This window comes from Cricetulus griseus, chromosome 6 (genome assembly GCF_003668045.3).
Source record: "Cricetulus griseus strain 17A/GY chromosome 6, alternate assembly CriGri-PICRH-1.0, whole genome shotgun sequence".
Lineage (NCBI taxonomy): Eukaryota > Metazoa > Chordata > Mammalia > Rodentia > Cricetidae > Cricetulus > Cricetulus griseus.
In genome coordinates this window covers 154,148,294-154,164,464 of record NC_048599.1, presented here as the reverse complement: position 1 = coordinate 154,164,464, position 16,171 = coordinate 154,148,294, and the positions used below count along the sequence as shown (strand labels likewise).

The 16,171-nt window shown below is 49.0% G+C and overlaps 1 protein-coding gene across 1 annotated transcript; it reads right to left on the bottom strand.

The window, feature by feature from the left end:
• Window positions 1-630: 630 nt before the first annotated feature.
• Window positions 631-15,140, bottom strand: LOC100755298 (orphan sodium- and chloride-dependent neurotransmitter transporter NTT5). Its single transcript, XM_027420520.2, has 12 exons — window positions 15,118-15,140; window positions 11,353-11,798; window positions 10,817-10,974; window positions 10,542-10,668; window positions 10,204-10,379; window positions 9,923-10,033; window positions 9,400-9,641; window positions 3,851-4,034; window positions 3,391-3,592; window positions 3,127-3,286; window positions 1,011-1,173; window positions 631-864 (listed from the first exon to the last, which is right to left on the bottom strand). The coding sequence occupies exons 1-12, from the start codon at window positions 15,138-15,140 to the stop codon at window positions 631-633; spliced, it is 2,226 nt and encodes a 741-aa protein (XP_027276321.1).
• Window positions 15,141-16,171: the final 1,031 nt, after the last annotated feature.

Below are 16,171 nucleotides of genomic sequence, written 5' to 3'. Positions count from 1 at the left end.
GCTTCCAATGCACGCTGTGGTGTGCTCGTGCATGCACACACGCACACACACCACTACATACACAGCAGATGCATTTTAAGACTCTAGTCTGTGATGGGGTTACTTTTCTTAGCAGCAAGCACGATACCATCCTTCCCATTTTGTTGAGGCAATTTTCAGGACCTCTTGGCTGAGGAGCAGGTTCTAGACAAGCCTTGGAAGTTGATCTGGCATCTGAATTCATAGGGCAGGGAGAACATGGGAATTCAGGAGCTTATGTGGAGAAGGCCAACTACTTGAGGCATTTCCAGAAAACAAACAAACAACAACCCACACTCAGATTCTGGAGATGCAGTGACTGGTTTATTGGCACTGCACTTCCCTTACCCTTGCAGAAGACCCACAGACTAGAAGCAGGGCCCGCAGTGGGAGCCTGGAGTGCAGTGAGCATGCGCGCACGCACTGAGCAAGGGGCTGGAGAAACACAATGTGGCGACGGAAGAGCCAGGAAGGGACTGGGCTCCGCGGCTCCTCCCCTCCCTGGGCATCCAGTAGGCAATAGCTCTAAGCTGCTGTTGAGAGCTGCCTCTTCAGTCGGCTGTGGGACATGCAACATGTCTGGCCCGATGAGGGAAGGTGGCGGCTCTGCCGTCAAGTTGATAAAGACTTTGCTCTGTAGCCCTGTGGAGTATCCTTTGAGGCCCCTTTCTCCGTCGGTGGCTGGCCCATTCCGCATGACAGTTTAGAGCTTGCGGTAGGCCTGAAGGGGATCCCCAGGGTGAGGCAGTGTGCAAAGTATGCAGGAACGGGCATGAGGACGAAGGCACACAGCCCGACCACCAGGGCCAAGAGCCACACTGGGTAATGACGAACCACATCTTTTGACTATGGAGAGACGGAGAAAAGGGGTTAATACAGCAAAATTCCCAGGAGGAGGAGGAGAGGCGTGGGGGGCGGGGAGGTGAACGCTAGTCAGCCATTGGCTGAAAGGAGCGGAAGGAACCCCAGGATCCGAGAGAGGGTTCACTCACAGTATTTGAGTCCCAAGCCACGTAGGTGAGGGGCTTCGTGATGACCTGAATGAAGACTGCCACTGCCAGGCCCAGCAACACCACTGGGCACACATAGCACCACAACCAGCCACAGACAAGGCAGATGGGGCGGCTCAGCAGAGCCGTCATGTCTGTGAGGAACCTGGGGAGGGACAATCATGGGCGGCCAGTGGAGCCTTCCCCTACCTCATAATCCTCAGCTACTTTATCTCAGTTCTCCTCCTCTCTTCCAGTCCCCTGCTACCCAGCACCTCCCATGGGGCCCACATCCAACTCTTTTATCCTGGTCCATCATGACGGGGAAGAAAGGGCTACAGAGGGGGCTCCATCCGTGGTGGCTGGCACATGGAGTAGACCAGGAAGCAGAGAAAACAGGCTAGAGCCAGGGCTGGGGGCCACTTCTAAAGGCAGCCAGACCCAAATAGCCTTCAAAGATGGCCCCACAAGCTGGACACTGAATATTCAAAACGCAAGCTTGTGATTAAAAGGCCACATCTGAACCACAGCAGAAAGGAGTCTTGGGTGGAGGTTGTCCCTATTCCCTGATTCTACCCCAGTCCCTGTGAGCTATACCTGCCTGGATCAGGCCATTCTCTCACCACTTCTTTGCTTGTTTGTTTGTTTGTTTTGTTTTTGTTTCTGTGACAAGGTTTCTCTGTCTAGTTCCTGGCTGTCTTGAAACTTACTCTGTAGAACTCACAGAGATCTGCCTGCCTCTACCTCCCAAGTGCTGCCACACCTGGATTTTCTGACCACAACTTTATCACCCTAGCCCAAGTCACTACTGGCTCCTGCCTGGAATCTTAAGCGGCTCCAACCAAGGAGTCCTTGGTTCTGCTTTTTCCTCCACAAGGCCACCAGAGGTGCCTTCATAAAATAAATATATCTGGCGGAATATACCTTTAGTTCTAGCACTTGAGAGGCAGGGGCAGATGGACTCTTATGTGAGGCCAGCCTGGTCTATAGCAAGTCCTAGGACAGCCAGCAGAATATAGTGAGAGCTTGAATCTAATTTTTTTTTTTAATCGGATGATGGTGCTCCCTACTCAAAACCATTCAGTGTTTTCTGGTACTTACAAGATCCCATCTTCTGTCCCCAAGCCCCCTAACTATTCCAGCTTCCCTACTGTATTCCTTGTTCCTTAAGAGCTTCAAGCAGGGCGGGGTGGTGGTGGCGCACGCCTTTAATCCCAGCATTCGGGAGGCAGAGGCAGGCAGATTTCTGTGAATTCAAGACCAGCCTGGTCTACAGAGTGAATGCCAGGACAGGCTCCAAAGCCACAGAGAAACCCTGACTCAAAAAACCCAAACAAACAAACAAACAAAAACCAAGAGCTTCAAGCAGGGTACTTCCTCTGTTGTACTCACACACATACACATGCACACACCACACACACAAATCATGGCTCCTACCTCATTTTCCTTAGGAGTCTTCTAACACATCACCCTTCCAGAAAGACCTTCCTTATTACCCTGTCTGAACCACACACACCTACTCTGAAGCAATGGAGCCTTTGGTTTCTTCTTGTCTTCTGTGTGTACCTTTACATGAACACGGAAGCTAGAGCATCATGTCAGGAGGCTCCCTCTGCTCCCCCACACCTTATTTTTCTGAGACAAGGTCTCTCACTGAACTTGAAGCTCTATTGTCTGGCTGCCAAGGCCCTGGGGTCCTGTCATTTCACCCCCCAGTGCTAGAATGGGTGTCGCCATGACCATTTCTATGGGTTCTCGGAAGAGAACTCAGAAGTGCATGCTTGCACAGCAAGGACTTTATACCAGCTGAGCCTCCTCCCAGCCTCACTTGTCATTTATGGTCTTTGTGTCTATCAGTATTGCTGCTATATGTCTGTCCCACTAGAATGTAAGCTCCTGAACTCAGGGTACTAACTTTGGTTTGTGAGGTGCTCCTGGTCACTAACCAGCCATAAGGCCTGCAGCACACGAAGCACACAAAAATATGGTAAGTAAACGTTTCTCAGAGGCCTTGAAGTTAAGGATCCGTGTGCCACTCTAATTTGATATTAGAAACCACAGGAAATCCGTCAACCCTCCCAAAACATCCATGCTCTGGCGGCCTGGCACGGGCCTTCACCTCTTGGCCCCGTAGGCCCAGGCTACCGCGAGGTTTTCACATATGACGATGCTGATGATGGGCAGAGCTATCCAGTATTCAGTCAGCAGCCCAAAGTAGTAGATGCCTGAAGGCTGGATGAAGAAGAGGCCGAACAGGAACATCACCATGGAAGCACCCACTGAAGGAAGCATGGAGGATCAGAGGTCTGGTAGACGATGGGACTAACGGGAGATCATAGGCTGGTGTTAAGGCTGGGGAGAGCAGGGTCGCAGGTGGAAGTACCTATAAGTGTCCTTGGATGTCTCCTGAATAAGGAGAAGGTGTCCCGGAGTGGGATAATGATGCCCAGCATGCATGCCACGACAGTACACAGCCCCAGACTCAGCAGCAGCAGGAAGTAGAGGACAGTCCAGAAGGCAGATGCAGGAACCATTGAGATGACTTCAGTAAAGGTCAGGAACACAAACCGAGGGCTCTCCTTAACCTGCAAGAACAGAGAAGTAAAGTGCCTTCTCTGCCTTCTCTACAAGCTCCCTGAAGCTCTGAGCAGAAGAGGAAGAGGAGAGCAGACCTCTGGGCACACCTGACAGGACCCCACCCCTGCAGCCCGTGGGAGGTGCTCTGTGAGCCATCACCAGGGCTATGTGTCACATTTCTTTCTGGGGCTAGTGAAAGCTGAACTCTCTGTGGTGCAGGGCAGGCTTCCCCAGCATCTCCGTAGCCCTGGGCCATCCCCACTGACCTTCAGAAACTGCTCTTGGATGTTGCATTCAGGCACCTTGCTGAGGACAGCACTCCTCAAGGGTGGTGGGAGGCTGTTGAGCCAGGAATTGTAGGTGGAGGTCGGGTTCCTCTGCAGGTCAGGGGGCTGCACCTCAGGCGGTAGGATCCCCTGGGCTACCAGCATTATAAGCGTCTCTGTGTTCCTGAAGATTTGGGTGAATTAGAACCATCAGGCCCTTTGGCACCACCCTTCCCTTGCTCATCTTACAGATGAGAGCCATCTTGAGCCTGAATGAAATCTAGAGGATGTCCATTTTCAGGGCCCTGAAGAATGTACGCCCCTGAGGAACCCTGGGCAGGTATTTTCTACAGACTGGCTAGGGACTTTGTGGTCCTGGTGTTCATGATCTTTTCTGAGACCAGTAAGGAGAAAAAAAAAAAAAAAAAAAAAAACCACACATCTAAGCTCTCCATTTCAGAGAGCGTGGCAGCTTCCTTAGACTGAAGTGTGTGGCAGTCCCAAGTTGTGCTATGTGAAAGCACTGTCATTTTGACTTGCTAAGAGCGAAGTGCACGCCTTGTGAGAGTGAGTGTAGAAGGATCATGTCCTAGAAATTAAGTAGGATGCTATTCTGGCAATAAGGCAGCCACATACTTAGACTAATATTCTCATTGTAAATAATTTAAGCTGAGAGATATTTTAAATCTTCTTATAAGAATGTAACTGCTAACAGAGGCTGAGAAGTGGCTTGGCAGCTAGTAAGAACACTGGCTGCTCTTCCAGAGAACATGAGTTTGAGTCCTAGCACCCAGGTCAAGAAACTCACAACTGCCTGTTACTCCAGCTCCTGGGCATCTGGTGCCCTCTTCAGCCTTCTCCATCTACATACACACCAAATAAGTGAATGTGAAAACATTAGTTAAATAAAATATATAAATAAACAGTGCTGTGGAAGCTGACCCCCCCCACACCGCCCTACTTGCTTTTTGTTTTTTGATTTTTTGAGACAGGGTCTCTCTTCCTGGCTGTCCTGGAGTTCACCAGGCACACATGATGTGGGAAGGCTGCACCTTCAATGTCACAGGGCAGAGAGGTGCTTAACAAATGAACAAAGCAAGGGGAAAGTCACGTTTCCAATAGGCTGTATCCACAAGGCAGCCTTAGCTTCAACTTGAAGCACAGTTTTCAACTCTGATTATCACAAGACCAAGACTTGAGTTCCAGAAAGAATCTTCCCAAAGCTCCTGTCCAGAAGAACTCACTCAACCCTGGAGTGTCAGGATCTCCATGATGAAGCCAGGCTGAGCGCAGAGCCTAAGTCAGGAGGATCATAGCTTCAAAGCTAGCTTGTTTTACATAGTAAATTCCAGGGCGGGCAGACCTACATAGTGAGACCCTGTCTCAGAAAAATTAATCAATCAATCAATCAGTCAGTCAGTATTTAAAAGGGGCTGCACCTGCAAAGACCCACATTCAGCTACCAGGACCCATACCGTGACTCTCAAACTACTTGTGTTCCAGTTCCACAGACTCTGCCACCCTCTTGTGGCCTCTATGGGCACCAGACATGCACAGTTATACATGCAGGCAAAACATTCATGAACATACAATAAAATAAAAACTAAAAATAAATGCAGACACAAAGTGAAAAGCCTGGGGTGCATCTCAGTGTAGAGCACTGCCTATCACAGACAAGGCCCTGACTCCAGCCACTGTTAGGTTGCGTGTCCAGAGACAGAGAGGCAGGAGATTCTCAGTAAGTTCAGGGCAAGCCAGTCTACATAGCAAGTCCCGGTCCAGTCAAGACCAAAAGAAAGATCCTGCCTCAAAAAAGAGAAAAAGATTTATTTTTATTATTTTTTAAATGATGTGTCAGGGCTATGAGTATGTGAGCATAGGTGCCCACAGGATCCTAAGGGTGTCATGTTCCCTGGAGCTGGAGTTACAGGCAGTTGTGAGCTGCCAGGCATGGGCTCTGGGAACCTGACTTCTGTCTTCTGCACCAGCAGTACACATTCTTAATTGCTGAGTAATCTTTCTGGCCCCCAAGGGAAAGAACATTAAAAACAAGAGCAATCATCAATGAAATAAACAGTTAACAAAATTAACAAACAAAGGAGAAAAACAACCAGAAGCTGATTTTAAAATAAACCATAGGTAGCTGGGTGGTGGTGGTGCACGCCTTTAATCCCAGTACTCAGGTGGCAGAGACAGGTGTATCTCTGTGAGTTCAAGGTCAGCCTGGTCTACGGAGCAATTTCCAGGACAGCCAGAACCACACAGAGAAGCCCTGTCTCAAAAAACCCAAATAAAAAAAGTAAGTAAGTAAATAAATAAATAAATAAATAAACAAACAAACAAACAAACCATGGGGGCTGGAGAGAGGGTGCCAGGGTCTCTACTGCCCTCTTCTAGCAGCAAAGGCATCAGACACAAGTTTTATCCAACACAGGGAGGAAGGAGCTGGGAGAGGACTCTTCCAGTGAAAGCATTTCCTCTGCAAGCAGGAGGGCCTGAAGTTCGAGTCCCAGCATCCATGAACACCACACAGCCGCCCGTGCCTGTAATCTCAGCACTAGGAGATTGAGATAACTAGATCCCTAGAGCTTGCTGGACAGCCAGTCTAGCCAAAATGGAGAGGCGCTACTTTAGTGAGAGAGCCTTTCTCAAGGCAATACGGTGGAGAGCGACAGACACAAACAGCCAACGCCCTCTCTGGCCTCCATCTGCACGCACAAGAGCATGTGTGGTACATCCATACGCATCGTAGGGAGAAAGAAGCAAACAAGCTGTACGGAGCAATTTCTGGGTGGCCCCTTCTTAGTGTGGGCGCTGGTCACCCCACAGTGCTTTACACTGACAGGTAAAGTGTCACTTCATGTGTGTGTAATGGCTCATAATAAAGGTCCTTTTTAAAAACACACACAAGGGCCAGGCAGTGGTGGTGCATACATTTAATCCCAGCACTTGGGAGGCAGAGGATGGCAGATCTCTGAGTCCGAGGCCAGCCTGGTCCACAGAGTGAGTCCCAGTATGTTCATCCAAGGCTATACAGAGAAATCCTGTCTCAAAAACAAACAAAAAGTCCAACCAACCAAAACAAAACACAAAGGTCATCAAGAGGTCTCAGTGGGTAAAGGACTCGCCATACAGGCCTGGCTGGCAACAATCCCTGGAACCCTGCAGAGGAAAAGGGAAGAACTGACATCACAACGATGTCTTCTGCCTCCACGTATGGACTGTGACATTCCATTCACCCACATCAAGTACATACTACAATAATAACCAAAGAGCTAAACAAATGATACAAATATAGTATTTGTATATGCCTATCAAACTTACAAAACTAAGAGGTCCAGCCAAGTCTAATAAAGTGCTGTGCAAACAAAGAGATGGACTCCTCACACTTCCCTGCTGGGAAGGTAATTCTGATTAAACCACTCTGGCAATCAGACACTGAGCAGACCCTGCCCAGCAAGCACTTCTAAGGTTTAGTCTGCCCCGCATATGTATAAACTCTCCACCCTTGGATTCCAAATTTTACAATACCGGTGATGTGTTTATGTGACTAGATCCCTGATTATCGCATTCTATACTAAACCAGTACAAACCATTCCCGACAGAGCTGGGTATGATGGCACACACCTGTAAGCCTAGCAGACAGCAGGCTCACACAGAAAGACAGCTTGTGAGATGCAAGTCAGCCTGGGCTTCAAAGAGACACTGACCTGAAGCAAATGCAAAACTTCTGTTCCCTAAACAGTACAGGGTGAAATGTACTCACAGCAGCAACACCATTTGGCCTGTACTGTCCTGAGGGTGATTTCTGTCTACAAGAAGACACAGTGGACATATGTAAGTGCAAGAGTACATTACACAAGGAATGGAGCAGCTGCAGGTTATCTGTATGGTTTTTGAGAACTGTGTCTGCTATGCAGAACTCTGAATATGTACAAGAGTTCATATGTGTACCAGGTGTCATGTGGCTAATTTCTATGAACCGGAACAGAAAGAGCCCCTTCTGAACCAAGGGAGGAAAACAGGCCTCAGGAAGCTAACCAAGCTTGGGAAGCACTGGAAGCTCAGAAAGGCACAAGACATGTGAGGCCCCTCCTCAAGGTTACTCATGTAGTCATGACTGCTGAAGAGACAGGACTCTCCCTACATCTGTCAACAGGAGGTTCAGGGAGCTCCATGGATGCAAGATGTCACCCACGTATGGTTTCCCAGTCATAGTGAGGCTTTTAAGTTACTGATTTTCCTGTAGGTAGTCTTTCACCCATGCTCCCATGAGTGACCCAGTAAGCCATCACTTCACCATCTAGACTTGGCTGACACCCTCTTTGGCCTATTGCCAGTTCCCTGTCTAGGCTGAACACATTTTCTAGAAGAAAATGACAATCATTTGTGGAGATTGGGGTTACTATGGAGAAATCCAACTCAGGTTTGCCTTCTCCTGAAGGCCTCTCTGGCTCTCTCAGGCTCAGATTATCAGCTATCAGAATTTTATGACTAGCAGGGTTAGTATCCAATTCTTCATTCCTTCTCCCTTCAAGACTGAAGAAAAGCAATGTAAGCATGACAGGTGTTGATGAAACAGTCCAGGCTTCTGTGATGACAGCTGACAATAGGATCACATTCCAATGCTCTCTTACATGGTAGGGTGTTTATAGCTAATCATGGTGTACTATGCATTTAAAGGTAACAAGAGAGATGCATCAGCCGTTGAGAGCACTTGCTGTTCTTTCAGAGGACTCAGACTCCGCTCAGCATCCTCATGCTGGCAGGAGATCTGCTTCTCCTCACCTCCACAGGCATCAGGTCTACACATGGTGTACATACATCTATGCGGCAAAACACTCGTATACATATTAATAAGCAAATAAGTAAACTTTTAAAAGGGTAGAAATAACTACAAGAGCTGTGAGTAGTGACACACAGCTGTAAACCAAGTTTTGAGACATTAGAGAAAGGAGAGTCTGGAGTTCAAAGCCATCCTAGGCTATATAGTGAGACCCAGTCCCCAAAAACAAAAACCTCCCAAGGGAACTTTGTTTTCACCACAAAGAGATGATAATGTCTGAGGTGAAAGTGTGCTATGCAATGTACACATAAACCACAATATCCCCATGAACTCATGGGGTTATAGAATGTGTCAATAAAACCAAAATGAGATGAAGAGCTGGTGGACAGTCCTAGCCAGGAAAGAATCCTATGGTCTCTAACCCTTTGGAGTTTAGGTTTGCCAGATGGGCAGAAAACCCTGAATTTGGGAATCCATAGCTAAGGGACTGTGTGGGAAGCAGACTTCCTCGGATGGTCTGTGACGCATGGTCTCAAATGCTGCTCTCTGTGTGGGTGGCCTTGGCTTGCCTGCCATTCTTAGCATCTGTTAGCTCATCTTTTCTAAGGCGGGGGTTGGCAGCCTCTGGAGCTCTCTAATGTTAAAAATATAGGACTCTGGCCTCTGTTCCCTCTAAGGGGAAGCAGAGCTTTTAGTCTCCCTGAAGTGTGTGAATGGGTTGTAAAGCTGCCCAGGCTAGACCTTACCAGGGAACTGGCCTTACTTCTTACAGCAGCGATGTGTAGTTATGGTGGCCCATAAGCCCAGGATGGAGAGGATAAGAGGCGTGGTGAACAACAAAGTGAGCATCTTGATCAGACCCATAATGAAGGCGTCCCCCAAACAGTTGTTGAAGTCAGGCATATGTGAGGAGAAGTAGATAATGGGGCCAAAGCCTATACCCATATCAAGCACGACTTGGATCCCTGCTTGGGACCATACAGTTAGGTCATAGATGCTTGCCACCTAAAAAGGAGAAGACGGGTACAACAGAGACATCAAGATGTGGCAAAGCACAACCCGTAACAGACGTCGTCCACTCAAAGGAGGGCAGTATAGGAGATAATGGCAGGCAAAGCACAACCCATAACAGACGTCGTCCACTCAAAGGAGGGCAGCATAGGAGATAATGGCAGGCAAAGCACAACCCCTAACAGACGTCGTCCACTCAAAGGAGGGCAGCATAGGAGATAATGGCAGGCAGCTGTGTTGGTCCAAGAGCTGAGAAAGCTGAGGAAGGACCTCACCTTGAGAATTCGCAGGTGTTTAAGCCCATATTCTGCGCCCGCCATTGGCAGAATCCGGAAGAGGAAGCAGGAGATCATGAAATAGGGAAGTGGCACCAAGACATACAGAGCCTGTGTGGGGAGTGCAGCACGTCAGTAGAGGCTCAGCTCCATAGAGCTCAGTGGGTGAATCAGGACTTGGAAGAGTTTCCAGCCAGGTAAAGTGCTTGCAGGGGTAACTGGCCAGGAGGGAGAAACAAAGTCATAGCACTTGAGAATGCCAAGGGCCAAGTACAACTCACCTTCTCAAAGGACTTGATCCCGTTGATCGTGAAAACACAAACGAAACACCAGGCCAAAAGCAGGAACATGCCCAGGTTGAAGGCTGGCGGCCCTCCATCCTCAATTCTGCCTGAGGCTTTCAAGGTCTGATGGTACCAAAAGTACGCATAGGATGTTCCCTGTTCACATTCAGGATCTGGGGGAACATGGCTTTGGACAGGTCTGCTAGACATAGCAACCCACCCCCACCCCGCCGCCCTGCCCGGCACCCCCTGTTCTTCCGTCTTCCACTTCATGCCCCTCCTTTCTCTTTTCTCCTCTTCCCAATCTCTTCCTTTCTCCCCGTCTCCCTCCTCACCAAGGCCGCTGGAGTTCCTCTGGAAAGGACAGTGCTGCCAGGGGACAGTGACGTGGAATACATGGCTCATGTAGAACAGGATCCAGGAATTGTACAAGTTAATGTAGGTGTTGGTGACGAAGCACACCTGGAGGCCAGGAAGACAAGCAGGGGTGGGGGAAAGGATGCAGGGACCGAAGGAGCGTGGTCCACGGGAGGATGGCCATGGGACTGACTCCAGACTGAAGGGTGGGAGCAGCTGTAGGGGCAGGGTTGTGAAGCTTGGGGCTCCTCACCATGAAAATGCTGTATCCCACACCACCAAACCAGGGACTCAGGGTCTTCCACAGGTCCATGCTGCCACTCTGTGCCCTCTGACCAACTGCCATCTCCAGGAAGAGGAGGGGAACCCCAATGAAGAACAGCATTACGATGTACACTATAAAGAAGCTGCCTGTGGAGAGAAGGCAGATCTCTGAGAGCCTGCACTTCCTTGTGTGCCCAAGAAGACCGCTCACCAACAGCAACCTCCCTCACACCTCAGGCTTCGGGCTGCCTGGCTCCACATCTATCACTGGTCAAGCTCCTAGGAGTCTCAGGTGTCTGCCCTTCCCCCTACCTCCCCCACACCCTGCCTGCCCCCTCCACGCACACCCTGCCTGGGCTATGCTCAAAACCCTGCAGGATGACTACTCGTGACCTGGGTCCTGAGAAACCTGGTTTCTAGTATGCTCTAGAGTCTGCACATCTCAGAGATGTCAGCATTGGGAGCCACAGCCACTGTCCCTCCTGCTGTGCCTCTGAATCCATGTATGCTGGTTCCCAGACTTACAGTCTCCATTGTGAAGCCACCGTGAGACAAAGCTCCAGAGATGAGTCGGCATCAGCAAGTAGCTCACCAGGGCCAGGGTGTACTGAAGCTTACTGGACCAGAATGGACGGGGGATGAAGACTTCATTCTTGCTCATATTTCTCACCTCCTCTGAGGTTGCTTCTTTCGGAGCCTCCAAACCATGGGTCTCCCAGGCCAGACTCCTTGCCAGACATGTCTTTGAAACTTGGGCCCGTGTCACCCAGGCAGACGCAGACCAGGTCATTAGGAGCCCACCTTCCCATTCCCCAAAGTTTGACTCCTTGGAAAGTCTGCTTTCTGTGGATAAGGTTTTCCCCAGCAAGGACTCGGAAGCCTTTGTCGAGGGAGATTCTGGAGGTGCATCCCGTAGAGACGATCCCGCCTTGGCAAGGGGCGGTGGTGACCCTTCACCTTCCTCCGTGGACCTTAAAATCAAAGGCCAGAGATTTGGGGTGAAATCTGATTAGGAAATTATCCTTAGGCTTAATTATTCATGAGTTTCAAACTATCTCAAGGGAGAATTTCATTTCTACACCCTCCACTTATACCACAAATATAACATACATGCCACACATACATGCCACACACATACACGCCACATACATACATGCACCATACATACATGCCACACATACATGTACCACACATACATGCACCACACATACATGCACCACACATACATGCACCACACATACATGCACCACACATACACGCCACATACATACATGCACCACACATACACACCACACATACATGTACCACACATACATGCACCACACATACACGCCACATACATACATGCACCACACATACATGCCACACTACATGTACCACACATACATGCACCACACATACATGCACCACACATACACGCCACATACATACATGCACCACACATACACGCCACACATACATGTACCACACATACATGCACCACACATACACGCCACACACATACATGCACCACACATACATGCACCACACATACATGCCACATACATACATGCACCACACATACATGCCACACTACATGTACCACACATACATGCACCACACATACACGCCACATACATACATGCACCACACATACACGCCACACATACATGTACCACACATACATGCACCACACATACACGCCACACACATACACGCCACACACATAAATGCACCACACATACATGCACCACACATACATGCACCACACATACATGCCACATACATACATGCCACACACATACATGCCACACACATACATGCACCACACATATATGCACCACACATACACGCCACACACATACACGCCACATACATACATGCACCACACATACATGCACCACACATACATGCACCACACATACACGCCACACACATACATGCCACACATACATGCACCACACATACATGCCACACATACATGCACCACACATACATGCACCACACATACACGCCACATACATACATGCACCACACATACATGCACCACACATACATGCACCACACATACACGCCACACACATACATGCCACACATACATGCACCACACATACATGCCACACATACATGCACCACACATACATGCACCACACATACACGCCACACACATACATGCCACACACATACATGCACCACACATACATGCACCACACATACATGCCACACATACATGCACCACACATACACGCCACATACATACATGCACCACACATACACGCCACACACATACATGCCACACATACATGCACCACACATACATGCCACACATACATGCCACACACATACATGCACCACACATACATGCACCACACATACACGCCACACACATACATGCCACACATACATGCACCACACATACATGCCACACACATACATGCCACACACATGCACCACACATACATGCACCACACATAGGCATCATGTACTATGCACACACGTGTACTACATTCACATATGCTGCACACAGGCACCACATGTAGCATATACACCACATACACTAAACACAGGCATCATCCCCTCACATGTATCACAGACACATACATACATGTACTATACACCCACCCATACCATACCAACATGTACCATACATACAAGCACCACACACACAGCACCCCACACACATCACCCCACACACATGCACACACACACAGCACCCCACACACACAGCACCCCACACACATCACCCCCCCACACACACACACAGCACCCCACACACACAGCACCCCACACACACAGCACCACACACACACACAGAGCACCCCCACACACACACAGCACCACACACACACAGCACCACACACACACAGCACCACACACACACAGTACCCCACACACACACAGCATCCCCCCCACACACATCACCCTCCCCCACACACACACAGCACCCCACACACACAGCACCCCACACACACAGCACCACACACACACACAGAGCACCCCCACACACACACACAGCACCACACACACACAGCACCACACACACACAGCACCACACACACACAGCACCACACACACACACACACAGAACACACCACACCACACACACACACAGCACCACACACACAGCACCACCACACACACACACACACACACACACAGCACCCCCACACACACACACACACACACACACACACACACACACACACACACACACACACACACATCACACACACACACAGCACCACACACACACACACACAGCACCACACACACACACACACCACACACACACAGCACACACACACACACACACACACACACACACACACACATGCACACACACACACACACACACACGCACACACACAGTACCCCCCCACACACAGCACCCCCCACACGGCACCCCCACACACGTGTGCATGCACACATACCCACCCCCCACACACAAATGACTTGGCACACACACACACACATGTCCTCCCACATGTACACGTGCACCATACCCACCACACACTCACCACATACACATTTCTTTCTTTCTTTTTTTAACAATTCTTTTATTTTATGTACATTGGTGTTTTGCCTGCATGTATTTCTAGTTACGGACAGTTGTGAGCTGCCATGTGGTTGCCGGGAACTGAACCCAGGTCCTCTGGCATTCACTTTAATCTCAGCACTAGGGAGGCAGAGGCAGGAGAATTTCTGTGGGTGCTCTTAACCACTAAGCCATCTTCTTACATGAGTTGTTTACTTCTTCACAATGGGTTAACATACGGGACAGGGGTCTGGGTAGCCAAAGTTAATAGGCAGAAAGTTGGGAACCACACTAAGGATTTCTGGAACTAGAGGTACATGCCCTGCAAAGCTCCCGGGGGCTTCCACTAGCAGCCTCAGTCTTCAAGAGGCTGAGGCAGGAGGACTGCCACGACTTTGAGGCCAGCCTTGGGCTACAGAGAGGGGCAGGATAAAGTGGAAGGGAGGGAGAGTTTTTCTTTGTTGTTTTAGTAAGAAAGGGACGTGTTATGCAGTCCAGACTGGCCTGGAACTGGTGATGCTCCTGCCTCTGCTGTCTAAAGAAAGGCTTAGAAAAGCCCACTCTAGCTCTGCATACCTTCCCATTTGTCAACACCCCACCTCAGCTCATACGTCTCACAGAGGAGCCTTACTTGCCACTATTTCATATAGCAGCTACCTCCCCACTCTCCACCCACCCACTTTTGCTCTTCCTCATAACCTTCCTCATTCTTGATTCTCTGTCTTCTCTGCCTCCTGCTCACCCCGCCACTCCCTAGCTAGGGGATGGTCCTGCACCTCATGTCTTGGGCCACTTTCATCTTTGATCCTTGTGATCCCTCCACTCTGACCTTCCTTGGTTCTTCAAATGTTCCACAAGACAAAGGGCAAGGAGTGTGCTGAAAAAGAAAAAAGAAAACACTGTGAAAGACACTGACTGACTCAAGCAAGAATTATCAGGTTACTGGAGGTGGTTCATTGGTAAAGTGCTTGCTACACAAGATGAGGATCTGAGTTAAATCCCCAGGACCCACGTGGTAGCACACTTACAATCCCTCCACTCAGGAGCCAGAGACAGAATCCAGCCTGGCCTAACTGGTGAGCTCTATGCCAGCAAAACACTGTCTCATAAAACAAGGTGGAAACACACATGAGGTGGTCCTCTGCTCTACACATAAACACACACATACATGAACACACACACACAAAATCATCAATGGTTGCTAATACAAGATGGCCAATGAGCCAGGCAGTACTGGTGCACACTTTAATCTCAGCACTAGGGAGGCAGAGGCAGGAGAATTTCTGTGAGTTCCAGGCCAGCCTGGTCTACAGATCGAGTTCCAGGACAGCCAAGGCTACACAGAGAAACCCTGTCTCAAAAAAACAAAACAAAACAAAACAAAAGATGGTCAGAAGTTTGACAAAGATACCATAACCAGACAGTATCACTACAAGATACACCCTCAAGCTATACTAAGCCTCCAGTGATGTCCTGCCGCTGACATGATACACTAAGAACACAACACTAAAAATGAGTGACCAGAATGTAGCCAGGAGGAAAATCAGATAACCCCAAATTTAGGGATATTTTATAAAAAAAAAACTGGTTTATACTTGTTTAAAATGTCAAATCAGGGTCAATAAGATAACTCATCAGGTACAGGTGCTTGCTGCCAGTCCTGATAACCTTAGTTCAACCCCTGGGACTCCTCTGGTGGAAGGGGAGCACTGACTCCTGTCAATTGCCCTTTGACCTCCATATTTGCTGTGGCATGTACACATATACACACTAACTAAATAAATAAATGAAATTTAAAATGTTTCCAATGTCAAAGTAATGAAGGCGAGG

Excerpts from the sequence above, each read along its gene's own strand:
- LOC100755298 (XM_027420520.2), bottom strand. The coding sequence starts at position 15,140 with ATGAAAGTGGCCCAAGACATGAG. Across the intron at positions 10,975-11,352 it reads GTGGCTTCACAATGGAGACT|GCAGCTTCTTTATAGTGTAC; the intron begins GTAAGTCTGGGA and ends TTCTCTCCACAG. Across the intron at positions 1,174-3,126 it reads TGGGCCTACGGGGCCAAGAG|GTTCCTCACAGACATGACGG; the intron begins GTGAAGGCCCGT and ends GTCCCTCCCCAG.